The 22,264-nt window shown below is 37.4% G+C and overlaps 1 protein-coding gene across 7 annotated transcripts in view; it reads left to right on the top strand.

The window, feature by feature from the left end:
• Positions 1–22,264, top strand: part of PDSS2 (decaprenyl diphosphate synthase subunit 2) — a 267,741-nt gene that overhangs the window by 192,054 nt on the left and 53,423 nt on the right. For 6 of the 7 annotated variants that reach the window (XM_060283789.1, XM_060283791.1, XM_030882914.2 and 3 more), the window contains 2 exons: positions 20,340–20,513; positions 21,454–21,585. The exons of the other annotated variant lie outside the window; for it this stretch is intronic. In XM_060283789.1, the coding sequence (XP_060139772.1) occupies positions 20,340–20,513; positions 21,454–21,585 (306 nt within the window). The remainder of the gene's footprint in view (positions 1–20,339; positions 20,514–21,453; positions 21,586–22,264) is intronic. 7 annotated transcript variants of the gene reach the window in all.

Raw genomic sequence — 22,264 nt, 5'->3', positions numbered from 1 at the left:
CCCACCCGTCAGCAGTCAAGCAGATTAAAGTTTTACTGAGCTCTGCCCACCAGAGCAACACCCAGCTCTACACACCACCAGTCCCTTCCATCAGGAAACCTGCACAAGCCTCTTAGATAGCCTCATCCACCAGAGGGCAGACAGCAGAAACAAGAAGAACTACAATCCTGCAGCCTGTGGAACAAAAACCACATTCACAGAAAGGTAGACAAGATGAAAAGGCAGAGGGCTATGTACCAGATGAAGGAACAAGATAAAACCCCAGAAAAACAACTAAATGAAATGGAGATAGGCAACCTTCCAGAAAAAGAATTCAGAATAATGATAGTGAAGATGATCCAGGACCTTGGAAAAACAATGGAGGCAAAGATGGAGAAGATGCAAGAAATGTTTAACAAAGACCAAGAAATGTTTAACAAAGACCTAGAAGAATTAAAGAAGAAACAAACAGAGATGCACAATACAATAACTAAAATGAAAACTAAACTAGAAGGAATCAATAGCAGAATAACTGAGGCAGAAGAACGGATAACTGACCTGGAAGACAGAATGGTGGAATTCACTGCTGCAGAACAGAATAAAGAAAAAAGAATGAAAAGAAATGAAGACAGCCTAAGAGACCTCTGGGACAACATTAAACGCAGCAACATTTGCATTATAGGGGTCCCAGAAGGAGAAGAGAGAGAGAGGACCTCAGAAAATATTTGCAGAGATTATAGTCAAAAACTTCCTTAACATGGGAAAGGAAATAGCCACCCAAGTCCAGGAAGCACAGCAAGTCCCATACAGGATAAACCCAAGGAGAAACACACCGAGACTCATAGTAATCAAACTGGGAAAAATTAAAGACAAAGAAAAATTATTGAAAGCAGCAAGGGAAAAATGACAAATATCATACAAGGGAACTCTCATAAGGTCAACAGCTGATTTCTTAGCAGACACTCTACAAGCCAGAAGGGAGTGGCATGATATATTTAAAGTGATGAAAGGCAAGAATCTACAACCAAGATTACTCTACCCGGCAAGGATCTCATTCTGATTCAATGGAGAAATCAAAAGCTAAGAAGCAAAAGCTAAGAGAATTCAGCACCACCAAACCAGCTCTACAACCAATGCTAAAGGAACTTCTCTAAGTGGGAAACACAAGAGAAGAAAAGGACCTACAAAAAAACCCAAAACAATTAAGAAAATGGTCATAGGAACATACATATCGATAATTACCTTAAACATGAATGGATTAAATGCTCCAACCAAAAGACACAGGCTTGCTGAATGGATAAAAAAACAAGACCCATATATATATGCTGTCTACAAGAGACCCACTTCTGACCTAGGGACACATACAGACTGAAAATGAGGGGATGGAAAACGATATTCCATGCATATGGAAATCAAAGCTTGAGCAGCAATACTCATATCCGATAAAATAGACTTTAAAATAAAGAATGTTACAAGAGACAAGGAGGGACACTACATAATGATCAAGGGATCAATCCAAGAAGAAGATGTAACAATTATAGATATATATGCACCCAACATAGCAGCACCTCAATACATAAGGCAACTGCTAACAGCTGTAAAAGAGGAAATCAACAGTAACACAATAATAGTGGGGGACTTTAACACCTCACTTACACCAATGGACAGATCATCCAAAATGAAAAATAAGGAAACAGAAGCTTTAAATGACACAATAGACCAGATAGATTTAATTGATATTTATAGGACATTCCATCCAAAAACAGCAGATTACACTTTCTTCTCAAATGTGCATGGAACATTCTCCAGGATAGATCACATCTTGGGTCACAAATCAAGCCTCAGTAAATTTAAGAAAATTGATACCATACCAAGCATCTTTTCTGACCACAATGCTATGAGATTAGAAATGGATTACAGGGAAAAAAACGTAAAAAACACAAACACATGGAGGCTAAACACTATGTTACTAAATAACCAAGAGATCACTGAAGAAATCAGAGGAAATCAAAAATTACCTAGAGACAAATGACAATGAAAATGATGATCCAAAGCCTATGGGATGCAGCAAAAGCAGTTCTATGAGGGAAGTTTAGAGCTATACAAGCCTACCTCAAGAAACAAGAAAAATCTCAAGTAAACAGTCTAACGTTACACCTAAAGGAACTAGAGAAAGAAGAACAAACAAAACCCAAAGTTCGCAGAAGGAAAGAAATCATAAAGATCAGAGCAGAAATAAATGAAATAGAAACAAAGAAAACAATAGCAAAGATCAATAAAACTAAAAGCTGGTTCTTTGAGAAGATAAACAAAGTTGATAAACCTTTAGCCAGACTCATCAAGAAAAAGAGGGAGAGGACTCAAGTCAATAAGATTAGAAATGAAAAAGGAGAAGTTACAACAGACACTGCAGAAATACAAAGCATCCTAAGAGACTACTACAAGCAACTCTATGCCAATAAAATAGACAACCTGGAAGAAATGGACAAATTCTTAGAAAGGTATAACCTTCCAAGACTGAATCAGGAAGAAACAGAAAATATGAACAGACCAATCACAAGTAATGAAATTGAAAATGTGGTTAAAAATCTTCCAACAAACAAAAGTCCAGGACCAGATAGCTTCACAGGTGAATTCTATCGAACATTTAGAGAAGAGCTAATACCCATCCTTCTCAAACTCTTACAAAAAATTGCAGAGGAAGGAACACTTCCAAACTCATTCTAGGAGGCCACCATCACCCTGATACCAAAACTAGACAAAGATACTACAAAAAAAGAAAATTACAGACCAATATCACTGATGAATATAGATGCAAAAATCTTCAACCAAATACTAGCAAACAGAATCCAACAACACATTAAAAGGATCATACACCATGATCAAGTGGGATTTATCCCAGGGATGCAAGGATTCTTCAATATGCACAAATCAATAAATGTGATACACCATATTAACAAATTGAAGAATAAAAACCATATGATCATATCAATAGATGCAGAAAAGCCTTTTGACAAAATTCAACACCCATTTATGATAAAAACTCTCCAAAAAGTGGGCATAGAGGGAACCTACCTCAACATAATAAAGGCCATCTATGACAAACCCACAGCAAACATCATTCTCAACAGTGAAAAACTGAAAGCATTTCCTCTAAGATCAAGAACAAGACAAGGATGTCCACTCTCACTACTATTATTCAACATAGTTTTGGAAGTCCTAGCCACAGCAATCAGAGAAGAAAAATAAAAGGAATACAAATTAGAAAAGAAGAAGTAAAACTGTCACTGTTTGCAGATGACATGATACTATACATAGAGAATCCTAAAAATGCCACCAGAAAACTACTTGAGCTAATCAATGAATTTGGTAAAGTTGCAGGATACAAAATTAATGCACAGAAATCTCTGGCATTCCTATACACTAATGAAGAAAAATCTGAAAGAGAAATTATGGAAACACTCCCATTTACCATTGCAACAAAAAGAATAAAATACCTGGGAGTAAACCTACCTAGGGAGACAAAAGACCTGTATGCAGGAAACTATAAGACACTGATGAAAGAAATTAAAGGTGATACCAACAGATGCGGAGATATACCATGTTCTTGGATTGAAAGAATCAATATTGTGAAAATGACTATACTACCCAAAGCAATCTACAGATTCAGTGCAATCCCTATCAAATTACCAATGGCATTTTTTATGGAACTAGACCAAAAAATCTTACAATTTGTATGGAGACACAGAAGACCCCGAATAGCCAAAGCAGCCTTGAGGGAAAAAAACGGAGCTGGAGGAATCCGACTCCCTGACTTCAGACTATACTACAGAGCTACAGTAATCAAGACAATATGGTACTGGCACAAAAACAGAAACATAGATCAATGGAACAAGATAGAAAGCCCAGAGGTAAACCCACGCACCTTTGGTCAACTAATCTATGACAAAGGAGGCAAGGATATACAATGGAGAAAAGACAGTCTCTTCAATAAGTGGTGCTGGGAAAACTGGACAGCTACATGTAAAAGAATGAAATTAGAACACTCCCTAACACCATACACAAAAATAAACTCAAAATGGATTAGAGACCTAAATATAAGACTGGACACTATAAAACTCTTAGAGGAAAACATAGGAAGAACACTCTTTGACATAAATCACAGCAAGATCTTTTTTGATCCACCTCCTAGAGAAATGGAAATAAAAACAAAAAAAAACAAATGGGACCTAATGAAACTTCAAAGCTTTTGCACAGCAAAGGAAACCATAAACAAGACGAAAAGACAACCCTCAGAATGGGAGAAAATATTTGCAAACGAATCAACAAAGGATTAATCTCCAAAATATATAAACAGCTCACGCAGCTCAATATTAAAAAAAAAAACAACCCAATCCAAAAATGGGCAGAATACCTAAATAGACATTTCTCCAAAGAAGACATACAGATGGCCAAGAAGCACATGAAAAGCTGCTCAGCATCACTAATTATTAGAGAAAGGCAGATCAAAAGTACAATGAAGTATCACCTCACACCAGTTAGAATGGGCTTCATCAGAAAATCTACAAACACCGAATGCTGGAGAGGGTGTGGAGAAAAGGGAACCCTCTTGCACTGTTGGTGGGAATGTAAACTGTTACAGCCACTATGGAGAACAGTATGGAGATTCCTTAAAGAACTAAAAATAGAATTACCATATGACCCAGCAATCCCACTACTGGGCATATACCCAGAGAAAACCACAATTCAAAAAGGCACATGCACCCCAACATTCATTGCAGCACTGTTTACAATAGACAGGTCGTGGAAGCAACCTAAATGCCCATTGACAGACGAATGGAGAAGGAAGATGTGGTATATACATACAATGGAATATTACTCAGCCATAATAAGGAACGAAATTGGGTCATTTGTTGAGACGTGGATGGATCTAGAGACTGTCATACAGAGTGAAGTAAGTCAGAAAGAGAAAAACAAATATCATATATTAACGCATATATGTGGAACCTAGAAAAATGGTACAGATGAACCGGTTTGCAGGGCAGAAATTGAGACACAGATGTAGAGAACAAACGTATGGAAACCAAGGGGGTAAAGCCGCGGGGGAGTGGGGATCGTGGTGGGATGAACTGGGAGATTGGGATTGACATGTATACACTGATGTGTATAAAATTGATGACTAATAAGAACCTGCTGTATAAAAATAAATAGAAAAAACCTATTTATTAGGTTTATAGACATGTGTGTAATTAAAAAGAAAAACCACTACTGTTACCTTGATATCAATGTCCCAATCTGCTTTTTACCTATATTTACATGCTTGGTACTAGTACCTGTGGTGATTTAAGAAATACTGTTCATAGTGTGTTCTGTGTGTGCGTGTGTGTGTGTTTCATAAGAGATAAAATGGACAAATGAGTCACTGGCAAAAGAACAGCATGACTGTGCAGGGGAAAAATAAAACTTCATCCCTAAAAGGAATAAGGAGGCTATTTGAGGCTACTTTACAATCATCAGAGTCCACAACTATATACCTCATTAAAGAGTGTTTGCCTTCATTGATATGGCTGCAAAGAAAAAAAAAAGTGATAGACAATAATTAGAAATATAGGGTATTTGTACAGGTTCATTTCAGTCTCTTTGTCTGCAAAATATAGCATTTCTAGTCTTTCATGAGAAGCCCCAAGCTAGAACCACCCAGCTGAGCCACTTCTGAATTCCTGACCCAAAGCAATTGTGAAACACAATGAAAGTTTATTATTGTTTTGGGGGGTTTTTTTTTGCGGTACACAGGCCTCTCACTGTTGTGGCCTCTCCCGTTGCGGAGCACAGGCTCCGGACGCGCAGGCTCAGCGGCCATGGCTCACGGGCCCAGCTGCTCCGTGGCATGTGGGGTCTTCCCGGACCAGGACACGAACCCGTGTCCCCTGCATCGGCAGGCGGACTCTCAACCACTGTGCCACCAGGGAAGCCCCTATTATTGTTTTAAGCCACTACGTTTGGGGTAATTTATTATGCAGCAGTAGATAATATACTCATCCATGTCCTTTGCCATATAATTGTGATGCATGTGAACAGGGTGTTCTTATATTCCCTTTAACTCTGAGCTTAGCCATTTGATTTGCTTTGGCTAATAGGAGGCTCTCTTGGTCCTCTGCCATCACCATGAGAAAAACATGTCCTGGCTAGACTGCTGGTCCAAGAAGAATGGGAGACACTTGGAGCAGAACCTCTCCACCCAGCCCAGAGACATGCAGTGAGAAGCAGAGCCACCCATCTAGATTAGCTGAATCCCAGCTGGTCCACAGACACATGAGCAATAATAAATGACTATTGTTTGAATCAGCTGAGTCTGGGGGTAGCTTTACCACAAGTGAACTGGAGTCAGATGGAGTCAGAGAATCCATGGGAACCTGAAGGTCTAGGCCAAGCCCTTAATTAGGGTTCTGATTTGAGGAGCTAATTGGAGGCTTCTAGCCTGAGTACCGAAGCCTTGCCTTCTAGGGCTAGGACCCACTTAGTAACTGGAATGCCAGCTGCCCCCTGGCTGGAGAGAGCAGAGGTTTGGTATTTGGAATTTCAGGAAATCCATGTCAAGACTGTTCACAAAGCACCTACAGTGGGGGTTTTTTGTGCTTTTCCTTACGTTTCCATAGTTTATTAATTCTCTTATGAAAAATCTGCATAATCACCACAAATAAAGTCATTGCAAAATCTGCACCTTCTTTTTTCCAGCACCAACTTCCTTCAGTCTGTTTTTGTGTTCTTTTCACTGTTTTCTTGAGATCTTTTTCTTCTCATAAAGACCATGTCTTGCAAGTCTGTGTTTGGCTTCATGAATTGTAAATCATGCTGAAGCCAGGTGTCTTGCCACTACCAAAATGGGTTTTTTTAAGCCAAATTCAAAGATGACATCAAGTGTGGTTTTGTACATTTTAGCAAGTTTTTCCCAAATTTCTGTCTAAGGCACTGTTGCCTTCCTTCCCAGGATGAAGGTCATCAGTGATCATTTGTTTCCACTGAAGTAGTTGGTTGGTCATGCACTCCCTGGTTAGGATTTATACCATGTTGTTCATGATGGCAGTCAATCCTCAGCAGCCAGAGAGGACTACAGTGTTTTATATGGAGACATTATTGTGCAGTGTGAAAACAGAAGCACGGGATAGTGATGGAAAATTCAGAGCTTTGCACACTATTCCCATAAAAATGGGTGAAGGTGGCCAGGGGAGGTTGACTAGAGAAAGGAAATAAGTGCATTTGAGTTCAAAGAAGCTAATTAACCTTATTAAAGTGGAATGGAGCTCATACTGAAAATTTTCTTCTATAGATTAGAAATAGGAAAATTTCATTTTCCTTTCTTTGAAGTAAAAAATATCCCAAGTATATATACATGTAAAAAGTACCTTTAAAAGAAAACCTATTTTAAGAGGTTTGAAAGTGAAACAGTGAGTACAGTATAAAAGCATTAAGATACTCTGGGGTGTATTTCATTGGTACATTTACTCACAACCTGTCTCTCTCATTGTACTCAAGGCATGTATTAATGAGCTAATAAAACATGCCATGTCATGTTTTATTGTTTGCTGGGCATCTGTTCAATCTTGTATCACTCACATATCCAAGACTTCAAAGATGCTGGTGGTGGTGATAATAAATACCTATAATTTTACTAACATCCTTTTTTCATAAAGTAGACACAGTCTTAAGTCATTCGTTGCAAATAAAACTGTTGAATTTATTCAGATTTAAAAGTTATTGAGTATGGTTTAAATGTTTTTTTATTATGAAATATATCAAGCATACAAAAGAGTGTATATGACAGATCTATACAGTTTAAAGACTGAAAATAAAATAAAACACCTAGGTGCCCACTACCACATTTCAGAAATAATGCTGTCTATATTTTTTTAATCCACAAAATGTTTTTATTTAAAAGAAAAAACAGAAAATGTATTGTGAAGTAAGCTTATTAGAAATCAAATATAGGAATATTATATTAGATATGCAAAGGTGAGAAAGCAAAGGTTGATACAGATATGAAGAAGGCAGAAAAGCCCTTGGTGACTGAGAAAGCTAAGTGTGTATAATAGCCCTTTCGATTAAGCAGGCCCTCAAGTTTAGAGTGGGTATGGTTGGTGAATGTTTTTATTTGATAAATGTTTAAATTGAATTTGTACGCCATTTAGAGGTACTCCAGGTCACTCACTGTCAGCTATCGCAGCAAAGCATCTTAAAAGGCAGTTTATTTGCCTGAGAGATGAAGCATCACTATTAAGCTTGTAAATTGTTTAATAGAATACCATTTTGATCACAGGACAAGAATAGACCATTCAGAAAATGAAGCCCAAGACCTCAATTACCATCTGTCTATATGCCAGTAAGTCCCGATTTAATCTCCATCCCAGATCACTACTGAATATTTTGCTGCTTATTCAATACTTCCACCTGGTGGTATCACAGGCATCTCAGACTCAGTACTTATAAGACCAGATGTATGACCTTTCTCTCCAAACCTATTCCCTTGTCCTCTGTCTTCATGAAGAGCACCACCATTCATCCAGGCTCTCAAGTCAAAAACTTACGAGTCATCCTTAATACTTCTGCCCCTCACCAGGCTTAGCCCCATGGCTGCCTTACTCCATCTCCTGTATCACCACCTTAGCCAGAAGCGTAACTGAGAGGGAGCAGAGAAAGCAAGTTGCTTTCCTCAGCACTCTCTTCAGTAGTAGACTGTGGTGGTTAAAAACAAACCAAAAAAAGGCCACAAATTCTTTAACTCTCTTCCCATTGTCTCCTATCGAGTGGTGAGGATATATGACCCTTGAACCTCAGTGGGCTTGTGGTCCCCTCAACTGATAGAATAGGGTAGAAGTGACACTACCTGAATTCTCAGGCTGGGCCATAAAAGGGTCTCTTAGAATTGCTCACTCTCTTGAAATGCTCCCTGTCTCTGCCTCCTCTCAGAATTTAACCACCATGCAGTGAGAGACCATGGGTAGGTACTCCAGCCCCCCATCCCAGATGGGCCTGATGTGTGGGGGACTCAGCCAGTTCATTGGAAGTGGACCTCTAGCAGTTCAGTTCTTACAGCCCCAGCCCTCTGAATCATCGCTAGCTTTTTAGGCCTTCCCACCTGAGGCCCCAGACATCATGGAACAGAGACAAGCTGTCTTCTCTGTTCCCCTCCTGAGTTCCTGACCCACAGAATCTGTGATCATGATAAAATGGTGGTGTTTTTTTTGCCCGTGAGTTTTGGGGTAGTTTGTTACACAGAAATAGATAACTAGAATATAGATCTTTCCAACATGCTGGTTAAGACCATGCTGAAAAGATGTTGGGAGAAACAGTATAAATATACTTCCAAAACATCACTGATTGAATCCTAAGATTTATAGAGAAGGTAGTTACTTTATTCAGCTCGGGCTGCCATAACAAAATACCATAGACTGAGTGATTTAAACAACAGAAATTTATTTTCTCGCAGTTCTGGAGATGAGAAGTCCAAGATGAAGGTTCTAGCAATTCAGTTTCTGGTGAGAGCTGTCTTCCTGGTTTGCAGATGACCGCCTTCTTACTGTGCACTCACACAGTGGAGAGAAAGCCGAGCAAGCCCTCTGGTGTCTCTTGTTATAAGGACACTAATCCCTACCCTTATGACTAATTTAACCTTCTTTACATACTTACTGTAAATATAAACACACTGGCAGTTAGGGCTTCAACATATGAATTTTGCAAGGACACATACATTTGGTCCACAACAGTGGTCAAGAGCAGTACCTTGTTGATGCCCTCACTCGCCCACCATTGATGGCATAGGCTGCAGCCTGGCTTTACCCCATGCCTCCCCCTTTTGCATGGTCCAAGATGCCATCCTCTCTTGCCTGAGCAATTCCAGTTACCTCTTCCTTCTCTGTGTGTTCAATCCTCCCATCTTCTAGTCTTTCTCCACACCACCAGAGATCTCAAAATGCGGATCTGATGCTGCTGTTCCTTCATCTCAACCCCCAGTAACATCTCATCACTCCATGGATAAATACCGAAATCCTGACAGTGACCCAAAAGACCCTGCGTAATCCGACCCAGTCTATCCCTCCAACCTCACCTTGTACCATTTTTACCCTCACTGTCTGCATATCAGCCCCAGTAGCCTTCTCTCATTCCTCAGACAAAGCATTCTCCTTTGTATTTACAATCCTTGCATACTTCTTCACCTTTACTAACTTATCCCTTATTCATCCTTCCTGTGTCAGCTCAAGTGTCACTTCCTCAAGGAAACTACTCCCCAAAGCCCCAGTCTCAGTCAGGTTCTTTTATTACTGCTGTCATAAAAGTATGTTCATTTTCCCCATTGGAAGTATCTCAGTTTGCAGTTACATATTTATCTGTGTGGTTATCTGATTGTCTGGCTTCCCTTCTAGACTGTAAGAACTGTGAATGCAAGGACTCTCTGGTTTTCTCACTGGTGTGAACACCTAAAACAATGCCTTGTCTGTAGAAGATACTCAGTAAATAAACGAATGAATGGAGGAAATACAAATGGTTAATCAATGAAATTACTTCCCATATTTAAATGAAATGCCACTTTTCACCTGTTAAATTCACAAGTAAAACAATAATTCTATTCAGTGACAAGACAGTCTCAAACTTGGCTGGTCAGTGTGCATATCAGAACCTTTCTATAAAACAACTTGCAGAATATTTTAAGAAACTTTAAAATGTTCAAATCTATTGTCCCAGTAATTCTAATCATAGACTCTATCTCTAGTAGCCAGCTTCCAAGGTGACCCCCAATGAGCCCCACCTCCTAGTATTCTGAGTCTAATTCCTTCCCATACTATACTAGGTTGGTCTGTGTGACCAATAGCATACGGCAGAAATGATGGTGTGTCACTTCCAAGATTAGGTTATGAAAGATTGTGACGCTTCCCCCCGGAGTGTGCTCTCACTCTCCCTCATTCTACTGGATCACTTGCTCTGGGGAAGCCAGCTACCATGTCATGAGAGCAGCCCTGCAGAGTGACCCACGTGGCAAGGAACTAACACCTGCTGCCAGCAACCACCCGAGTGAGCTTAAGAGTGTATTCTCCAGACCCTTTTTGTGGCTGTTGCCTGAGCAAACAGCTTGACCGCAGTCTCCTGAGACATCCTGAGCCGTAACCAGCCAGCTAAGCCATGCCTAGACTCCTGACCCTCAGAAACTCTGAGATAATAAGTGTGTGTTGTTTTAAGATGCTACATTTGTGGGTAATTTGCTATGTGGCAATAGATAACTAATACTCCATCCTAAGGAAATTCTTCCTAAAATGTTTTAATAGTTTGCTAATGTTGGCAATGCAGACTTTATATAGTATAAACATTTCTCATCTTAAGGAATGAATTAATTCATTGAAATGCTTTCAGCTGCAAAAAATGGGAAATCCAATTAAATAGATACAAAAGTAAGGAAACATGTTTTACTCTAACTGAGCATGCAGAGGTAGACAGGCATCAAGGGACAGTTAACATGACAACTCCAGATATCAATGTTTTCTCTATATCTCTGTTCTGCTTCCTAGCGTCCTCTTTATTACCAAGCTTGTGGCAGTTTGGCTACAGTAGTCCTGGGTGTGGCTCATCAAGACAGAGCAACATCCACAGGTGCCACTTTTGCCTGGATCTCTTTCTGGGAGCTCTGCAGTATACTTTCCTCATGTCTTATTGCCTAGAATTGGACCACATGCCCATTCCTAAATTAATCATTGACAAGAGCAGTGACTACCTGAACAAAATTAGGGTTTGTTAGTAAAGAGAGAGAGGGAAGTAGATCCTCGGTGAGCGACTATCGTGTACACAGTAGGGAGCTATCTTGTTTCACTTTTTGAGCAGCTCAGATTGCTCTTGCCTCTCAGTTCCCGCTGGCCACCACTATATGTCATCCCTGCTTACCTGGAATATAACTTAACCCCTAATGGATCTTCCAGTTGTTGCCCCTCCAGTCCAAACTGCCTCCGAAGCAACCCATCTAATTGCATGTGTAGTCATATAACTTCCTGCTAAAGACAGTTTTCTAGCATCTAAGTAATAAGATCCAACCCTCTGGACCTCTCACCTACCTGACTAGCCTTGTCCTTCTTCATCTACCTTTCCCACTGTCTGCTTCAACAATATGGAACTAATATTGATGCCCCAAAGTCATCTCATACCTTATCTTCCTGGCTAATTCCAATTTATTATTCAGAACCTGATTCAGCTAACAGTTCTCCAACTGAAGCGTTCCTTGGTAAAACTAGTCACTCCCTTCTCTGTGCTGTAAGCATAGCTTTCTTTTCACATACCATACTAGTTCCTGTGTACTGTCTTTCTCCCTTACTGAACTTCTGCTAAAGGTCAAGGAGTAATACCTAATTCTCAAATCTGTAGTGCCTGGCGTAGTAAGCACACACAAAAATTAATTGAACTGCATCTACTGCACATTTACATGGTATATCAAGCACCAACATACACTGCACGTTTCACAGCAAGCCAAGTTTCCCTTTGGTGCTGTTTGTTCATCTTAAAGAATTAAGCAGCGTTCCCTACTGCCCCTACTGTGCAACCCCTCTGAAGACTATCTGCTGCCCTCTAGCTGTTCAAAGCTTTCCCCATCCCAAGGATACCCCTTGCTGAAGGATTTGAGCTGTAAAACAGTCTTCCCTTCTCCATCCTGACCCCTCCTCAACATATCATTCCCATACATCTCAGCAAGAACTGACTCGTGGGGAGTACAGGAAGGGGCTGGCTAGCCCTAGACCAAAGAATTTCTGACTTTTAAATTCCCTGATAACCATTCTCTCTAATGTGTGAGTAAAATTTTAATAGCTTTATTTATTATATAGAAGCACTTTTTAAAACAGACTTTAGTTATACATTTATCACATCTTATCAGTTTCTCTCCCATGATTTACCTAGATACCTACTTTACTGTCTCCAGTGTGATTGGATTATAAATCAAAGCAAATTATTTCATCCTATTAGATGATGCTGTTAAAATGTTATACTCTTTCCCCCTTCCTCAGGATTCCTGAAAAAATACTATGACATCTACTATTCCTAATCTTGTTACTTATATGCTCTAGATTCTTGGATCTTTTCAGTGGATATTATTAAAAGACTTAATTTACAGGTTTAAAATGCTTTGTTGATACATAAATGAAACGTGTCATTACTCTTAAATACAACCTACTTTTTAGACTGTATAAGATATTTTTAAGTATTTCTACTATGTGTTAAGCAAAATAGAATCCGACTGCTATACAGCTAAGACCCATCTCTGCCATTTACTAATGTCTGATCATGATCGAAATACAGCCTTCAAGTCTCCTTACCTACTGAATGGGAATAATGATAATTAAGATTTTTGAGAGGTAATAGAATAATGAACATGAAAGTGTCATCACATATTGTTGACTCCCAGGAAATATTAGATTCTATTCTCCCCCTTGCTTTCTTCTTATCCCTAAATTTAGGGAGTCTTTCTGAAATTTTCCTTGACTTAAAAAAAAGAAAATAAAGCTGGTAAACATTTTGGCTGTTGTTTAGCTTCTCAAAATAGCTGAAAAGGCTAATTCAAAGCAAACATTTAAAATGGTGAAATGTGGCGTTAGATCTGATCTCTTATCAGACCCAAATTTATGCTGCATAAATATACAAAGATATATTTTACAGATAAATTATAAAGGTAGCAGCTCAGTATATGAATCTGAAAGAAGCATGACAACAGGAAATATTTGCATGCTTTCTTTAAAGTACTTTTAACACTCTTCTTCTCTGGTAATGTGAAAGATAGAAGTTTGGCTCGGCAGGTTCCGGTTGGGGCTTGAACATCTTCCTGAATCAATTAGTTTGCCTTTGTTCTGTGACCATGGACTAGACCTTTAATCCCAAGCAGCCACTTTACAAACACACTTTGGTTCCATGTAAATAGGTATGTACAAATGTATTACTACCATTAGGAAAGCAACTCAAAGTACACATTCCCCAGACAGCTCAGTAGCAGAACAGAATATTATATCTGAGTACAACCACCAGTGCCACTGTCTTGGGAAACATCATCTTGCAAGATTCAGGGTTTTTTTCCTGTGTGTTTTTTGAACTAACCTTGCTTGAGCAAAAAGGTCATGTTACAGTGAATGAGAGACCTACATTTTAAAAATTAATATCCTTCAGTCTGACAGTCCTTCAGTAGGTATGTTGACGTATATTACCTTTCTGAAAAAGAGAAAATCCCATCAAAAGTCAATGTTCACTGAATGTATCCTCCTTCTATAAACTGTACAGATGTAAGTTGATGCTGTAAGTATATCTGAATCTCATTTACTCTGACTGCTCTCATTCATTTCACACCAATTCTGTATATCTGATATCTGAAGATACTAATTCGGATGTGGTTATCAAACTAGTTTCTTGGTATTTTACAATTGTACATTAACTTTTCCTTTGTAATAGAGCATGCTCTCTTAATGTATACATGGCAAGCTGACAGAAATGAATAGAGGGACTTTGTTTCATTTGTAACCAAGGTCACGATAGGTAATAATTTAATGTTCAGGTAATAAATTTTCTGATTAATTTAGGAACAGAATTATTGACTTATGATCTGATTAACTTATGATAGCAGATTTCAAGGGACTATATATTAAGTGTTTCTCGGCTATCTGAATTTTCTAATTTTGTTTTCGGAGATCGTGTATTAATTGAATTAAAATGTAGAAATGGTGAATAATAAAATGTCTTAATCAGAATAAGGAAAATATAATAAAACTGAATCTTTGACCATTGGAGATCTTCCAAGAATTATTCTGAGATAGAACTGTATTGATTTATCTATTATATTAATATCCACATATAGATAGGTATAGATGTCATTCCTGTATTGTGAGCTTCTTGAGGACAGGCTATTCATTAATAAATATTATTAATAAATATATTCATGTCTATATTGCTTTACAAAGAACCTAACCCATAATAGAAACTAAATAAATGTTTGTTATATGAATACATGAGGATGGTATACAAACCACGAAAAGTTAATTGAGAATCATATAACTTTTTAAAATTTTAAGCATTTGAGACCAAGAAATGTAAAATTTTATATTCATTACCCTTTTTTCTTTTTTAGGAACTTTATTTTTTTTTTATTTTATTTTATTACATCTTTATTGGAGTATAATTGCTTTACAATGGTGTGTTAGTTTCTGCTTTATAACAAAGTGAATCAGTTATACATATACATATGTTCCCATATCTCTTCCCTCTTGTGTCTCCCTCCCTCCCACCCTCCCTATCCCACCCCTCTAGGTGGTCACAAAGCACCGAGCTGATCTCCCTGTGCTATGTGGCTGCTTCCTACTAGCTATCTATTTTACATTTGGTAGTGTATATTTGTCCATGCCACTCTCTCACTTCGCCCCAGCTTTCCCTCCCCCTTGAGTGTCCTCAAGTCCGTTCTCTACATCTGCGTCTTTATTCCTGCCCTGCCACTAGGTTCATCAGTACCGTTTTTTTAGATTCCATATATGTACGTTAGTTAGCATACGGTATTTCGTTTTTCTCTTTCTGACTTACTTCACTCCGTATGACAGACTCTACCAGTCATATTTGAGATGCCTGTTTCTTCACAGCCTCACCAACACTGAGTGATGCTTTAAGGCGGTGGAAAGTGGTTTGTTTGGTCAGAAGCCTCCAAATCAAGATGTTGTCAGGGTTGTATTCCTTCTGGAGGCTCTAGGGGAGAATCCCTTTCCTTGCCCTTTCTAGTTTCCACCTTCATTTCTTGGTTTGTGGCTTCATCCTCCATCTTCAGACCCTGCTGCCTCCCTTTTATGAGGATCCTTTTGACTGCATTAGGCTCATCCAGTTAATCTGGGATAATTCCTCCATCTCAAGATCCTGAATTAACATAACTGCAAAGTCCCCTTTACCATGTAAGGTAACATTCACAGACTCTAGGGATTAAGATGTGGCTATCTTTGTGGGGGACCATTGTTAGCCTATCACAGGGAGATTTGTCATTCATCTGTGATAGAAAGTGCACATACCTTGCCTTATTGTCTTTTGTCTTCTATTGTTTGTGGTTCTTTTGCTTTTATTTTTTGCTATGTAGAGTTTATCCTGATAAATTGTGTGAAATACAGAGCAGTCTTAATTTTCTTCCAGAAATCTATTCAGTTGTACCAGCACCATTTACTGAAAAGTCCAACTTTTCCCTAAAATATAGTAAATTCCTGTGTATAGTTTGATTGATTGCTGGACTTTCTATTTCGTTCCATCATTTGTCTATCTAAAAAGTGCACTTTTTATTTTTTAATTATCGAGGCTTTATAATATAGTATCTGGTAGGGCTAGACATCATTAGCTCTCCTCATCTACCCTTCTTCCCCCCACCTCACCCTACACTGCTCTTCTTTTTCATGGCTTCCTGCTTATTCTGGTTATTCTTCATGCTGTTTCCAATATGAACTTTAGAATCAGCTTGCCTAAGTTGGGGGGGGAGGGGGAGGGTGGTGTTAATTTTATTGGAGTAACTTTATGAGGTTGGATCTTACTATCTTTAAACATGATATGCCTTTATATTTATTTAACTTGCTTTCCTTCAGTAGTATTTTAACATTTTTTTCATACCAATTTTGTACATTTCTAAGTTTATTCCCAGCTTTTAAATCTTTTTTTCATAGATATAATGTAAGAAAAGGCCCTATTTACAATACTTTCTGATTAGTTTTTATGTATGAAAGCTATGGTTACATCTATTATGTTAATTATAAATTATATTGATTTTATATGCTGCTACCTTACTGAATTATCTTCTTGTTTTAGTAGTTTTTTGGTTGAGTTTTGTATATTGGTCTTCCCCAATATACAGTTATACTGTCTTCAAATAGTGATACTTAAACTCTTCCTTTCTAATTTTTATACAGCTATCCTTTTCTTGCCACTTCTATTACATTGTTAAATAGCAATGGTATTGTGTTCATCTCTGTCCTGTTCCTGATTTTAGGAAGAAGGGCTCATGTGTTTCCCCATAAAGTATTTGCTGACTTTTGGGTGATCATGCATGCTTGTACACACACACACACATAAACACAGACACCTTTCACATTAAAGAAATATACATCTGGAATGAGGGCATTTTTTTTTCCTTGTTAAAATAGTTCCTGTTTCTGCAGAAACTTCATTATTAGATTAATCTGTGATGGATGAGTTATCATAATTCAAGTATACAGTTCTTTTTTTCTATCAACTATTCATTGTCATGCAATAGTAAAAGCATTAAAGATGCAGCAAGCTTACAAAGTACTATTTTCTAAAAGAAATAGCAGGCATTTTCTTCTTTATTATTGTACTTTTGGTTATGCAGACACTTTGATGTTATAAATTTTTATGTCTCCCATAAATCTGGTCAGAAATTACTTTTGATTTTGTTGATTAAGTTAAACAATCTATAGTAGGATAGAGTACGGGGTACAAGTGGTCCAAAGTAAGATAAAAGACTACGATAAAAATGATAGATCTTAAAAAAGAAACTGGTTTATGCACTAAACATTTTGTGTTTTGGTCTAATATTAACATGACATCTGTGTAAAATGACAAAAAGAACCGGTGTTGAATCACATTCGTTATATTTCCAGTCATTCTGCATTATCCCAGATGGCTAAATATGTTCTTTGCATGAAGTTTGAATTACTGTGTACGTTTAGTGTCCTGTACGACATTTTTGTCATTGGTAGAGATTTCAGTAATTAAAATGGGAAACAGGAGCTTAGGTTATTTTCCTTACCAAAACTATGTTCCTTGGAACCACATTACTGTGATGGTTTTCGTGCTCTTGTACATTGGATGTCTTAAGCTGAGTGCAGGTTAGAGGATCCTTTCTGTATAATTACAGGAAGGTCTTTCTTTCCTTCAACACTGTGATCTGACCTGTGACAAATCTGTACCATAGTATGTAAATGGCTAACAAGTCAACTGCAAACCAACTGAATGTACAAATCTTAGTGCTGGTGCTGAAATCTCTTCAGAATAGTGATCATGATCTCAAAGTTTATTTCAAAACTTGCAAGCATCAAGTGTCAGTCATAACTGAAGATGAAACACTAATGAATTTTCATGCTTTAGGTGTACTTGCTTTTTAGATTTTTTGGTTCTCTGCTATTTTTACCATACTGTTTCATTTAAATTTCCTACACGCAGGACTTCCCTGGTGGCGCAGTGGATAAGACTGCACTCCCAATTCAGGGGGCCTGGGTTGATCCCTTGTCAGGGAACTAGATCCCACATGCATGCCGCAACTAAGAGTTCACATGCCACAACTAAGGAGCCTGCATGCCACAACTAAGGAGCCCTGGAGCTGCAACCAAGGAGCCTGCCTGCCGCAACTAAGGAGCCCTTGAGCCTCAGCTAAGGAGCCCACCCACTGCAACTAAGACCTGGCACAACCAAATAAATAAATTTTTTTTTAAATATAAATAAATTTCCTACACGCTAACTTCGTTTGTGCCATTGAAATAAAATTGCAGTATATTACATTTATAAAAAAAGAAGAAATACGCATCTGTTCCTGTTTTATTCAGTGCTTTTTTCCCATCAAGAATAGGAGTTGAGGACTTCCCTGGTGGCGCAGTGGTTAAGAGTCCGCCTGTCGATGCAGAGGACACGGGTTCGTGCCCCGGTCCGAGAAGATCCCACATGCCGCGGAGCGGCTGGGCCCGTGAGCCATGGCCGCTGAGCCTGTGCGTCCGGAGCCTGTGCTTTGCAACGGGAGAGGCCACAACAGTGAGAGGCCCGCGTACTGCAAAATAAAGAAAGAAAGAAAGAATAGGAGTTGAATTTTGTCAAATGCATCTTTAGTATATCTAGAGAGATAATATGGTTTTTATCTAGGTTTATTAATATGATATTAACTTCACATATTTTAAAATCCATTCTCAGATTTCCAAAATTAAATGCTATCATTTATTCGCAATGTTTTATGAAGCAGTTTACGCACTGTTTCTCCCCAAGTGGCTTTTTGATTATTACACAATACTATGTTGCATATTTGTAACTGTTGCTATAAGTGAAACTCTCTTTTTGTTTAAAAGCATGTAAAATTAAGTTGAGAATTTGATCTGACCAATGGGTTGAAGATTCCCTTCAACATGGTGAAAGAGGTGGGGCTAAATCTAAGATCTTTTTTTAATGGTGTCTAAGTTTTCTTATTATTTTTTATTTTGTCCCCAAATAATGGTGGAAGGAGAAGGATTGTGGTATGGGCGGCAGGAAGTAAAGTGTTTGAGTTAATTAATCCTTCTGGATGGGTTCTAGTTAGTTTGAGGTTTCAAAGAAACACCGTAAAATGAGCATCATTATGTATATCGCTTCATCATTCTTGTCCTCAGAGAGCTAACTACCTAAAGCAGAGCTGTCCACTAGGGTAGCCACCAGCTCCTTGTACCTATTGAGTACTTGAAATGTCACTAGTGATGTGCTGTAAGTGTAAAATATACACTGATTTTGAAAAGTTAGTGTAAAAAAAGAATGTAAAATATTATTAATAATTTTATATTGATTATATTTTTTATTTTATTATAGTAATATTTTAGATACATTGGGATAGATAAAATGTCATTAAGATTAATGTCACCTGTTTCTTTTCACTTTTTTAATGTAGCTACTAGCAAATTTTTAATTGCATATGGGGCTTACATTATAATTTCATTGGACATCACTGGTCTAGAGTCAGTAGGTATGTGTATGCTTATGCTTCCTTAAAGATACTACCATGATTTTCGTAATGTAAAAAGATGAAATTAAATAAACTACAGTTATGTCTTCCCTTATCATCTTGTTTCTTCTTATGGGAATAAACTTTGATGAATAGTATGATCTAATCATACTCCATTGTAATGGGTTACCTTCTCTCTGATTTTTTCTATCTGCCTGCTTATAAGAGAATGCAGTTCCTTCACTATGCCCTTGACATTTTAACATAAGTTAAAGACAATAGGATTCTTGTGTTTTGGAATATTAGCACTTAATTAAGAACTGATATGAATCTAGAAGAGAGTTAGTTTGAAGGTCTAAGTTTCTAATTTTGCTTATAAGTATATTTTCATAGAAGTTCCCTAGCTCAAAATAAAATTTGCTTCAGCATTTCTTTCATTTTTTCCCAATTACCCTAAAAAAAGCAGTTCCCACCTCCTTAGTTCTCTTTAGGTAGAGGTCAGGGTCAGCATCTTTTAGTTCTGTCTTGTTGCAACAGCCTGAGTGTTTTGAATAGTTCATTTTTTAATGCTTATTCTTCAAAAACCTAAACAAATTACTCCTCAAACCTTTTTAATCTTGGCTTTTGTTGCAATTTTTAGGAAAATCATATCACAGATGATATTGGAATATTAACTTGGAAGAAGCAGACTTTTCTCTCCCATGGTGCCTTATTAGCAAAGAGCTGCCAAGCTGCAATGGAATTAGCAAAGCATGATGCTGAGGTTCAGGATATGGCATTTCAGTATGGGAAGCACATGGCCATGAGTCATAAGGTATTTGCATACCCTTTCTATTTTTTCTGTATTTAAATAGCTAAAATGATACACAAGAAACATTTTACCATTTAATGAACTGCTTTTATATCTCAAAATCTGTCTATTGAGTACATAAAATCTATCATTCGTGGTGGTTATTACATAATATAAACAGTACGATTGGTGAGTACTGTATAATTTTGATAGAAAGCTACAGCTTACTTAAACCATATTTGTGATGTTTGTCTCTTCTTACCACCTGAAAGGGTTCTTGAAAGAACTCTTGCAAATTATTAAATAACATGTAATGTTGTCAGTCACAAAATGGAAGAATATTTGCATTTTTGTTACAGTTCCCTTATAGTTCCTATGTAAAACAAACTGTGGAAAGTTAATGAAATTTAGAAATATATGGAGCAAAGTTGAAAGCTTTAATTCCAATAACTTATTCTTTTGAATGGGCATAATGAAATATAAAATGTCTCAAGATTAGCTGTTATTTTGTTACCTCCATGTATATGTAATTTTAAATTCCATTTAGTACGTATTTCTTAGATGCCATTTAAATAGCTCATAAGAAGGGGGAAATATATACAAAAATATGTAATATCTCCAGGTGAGTTTTTATGTCCTTTATTAAATCTTTGATTAATTTATTTATTATTTGATTATATTTATTAAATAAATATAATTTATGATCCTTACCGTGAACTTAAAAAGCAAAATAAAGGCTGCTGCCAAATAAAAAAGGAATATGTTAGGGGAAAACTATTTTAAAAGTTTTTTTAAGATTATTGTTAATCATATGAGCTGTTCTTTTGCTTATTAAAGTACATCTAAAAACTGAGTTCCTTAAGCTTAATTTTTCACTGTAGTAACTGGTGCTTTCTGAATATGACTAAAACATGCCAATGTATATGCATTTCACTGATTTAACTCTTTTCACTACTCCTCCTAGATAAATTCTGATCTCCAGCCTTTTATTAAAGAAAAGACCAGTGACTCCTTGACTTTTAATCTAAACTCAGCTCCTGTAGTCTTACATCAGGAGTTTCTTGGAAGAGATTTGTGGATTAAGCAGATCAGAGAGGTAAAATGAAATTACTCTTATTTTAGGTACCAATAGTATTTGGTTGATTTTAAAACATAACTCATATTTTATGATGATCTAAGACTGATCAGCCATATGGAGCATATAGATCAGTCATATAAGAGCTTATTCATATAACAGGTAAAATTCTTAATTTATAATATACATTTTTGAGAGGTAAGTGTTAGTTAAAAGTTAGAGACTGTAGTACTGTGTTTTCTTATTATCTGAATTCATAGAATACTGCAATACAAAATCTGTGCCTGTGGTAAATACGAATTAACTCAGATGATTTTTTTTTTCTAAAGGCTTTCAAAAATTGGGCTATGGTAATAGCATCACCCTTTAACTGACGGCAATTTCCCATATGTAGACTCTAGCACAAGCTGCAGAATTCCAGGGGTTCTGCCTGTCACTTCATTGGGTTATTTTAAAACAAACTTGGAAAAAAAAAAAAAAAAAACTTGGATCCTGAGTACTCAAGTTCTGAGGCATTATCAAAGCAAAAAAAAAAAAGTGTGGTTAAGTAAGAGGGGTAAAGGGACTTGGGTGAATTTTCTACTTTTTTGTGGGGGAAGGAAGGTATGGAAGATGAGAGGGAGCTTTTTTAGGTTTTTCTTAAATCCAGAAACTTTTTTGGGGTTTTTTAAATCCAGGTACAAAAAGTTCTTGCCTTTCT

This window comes from Globicephala melas, chromosome 14 (genome assembly GCF_963455315.2).
Source record: "Globicephala melas chromosome 14, mGloMel1.2, whole genome shotgun sequence".
Taxonomy (NCBI): domain Eukaryota; kingdom Metazoa; phylum Chordata; class Mammalia; order Artiodactyla; family Delphinidae; genus Globicephala; species Globicephala melas.
The sequence above is the reverse complement of the archived record's forward strand: the minus strand, read 5'-3'. Positions and strand labels throughout refer to the sequence as shown.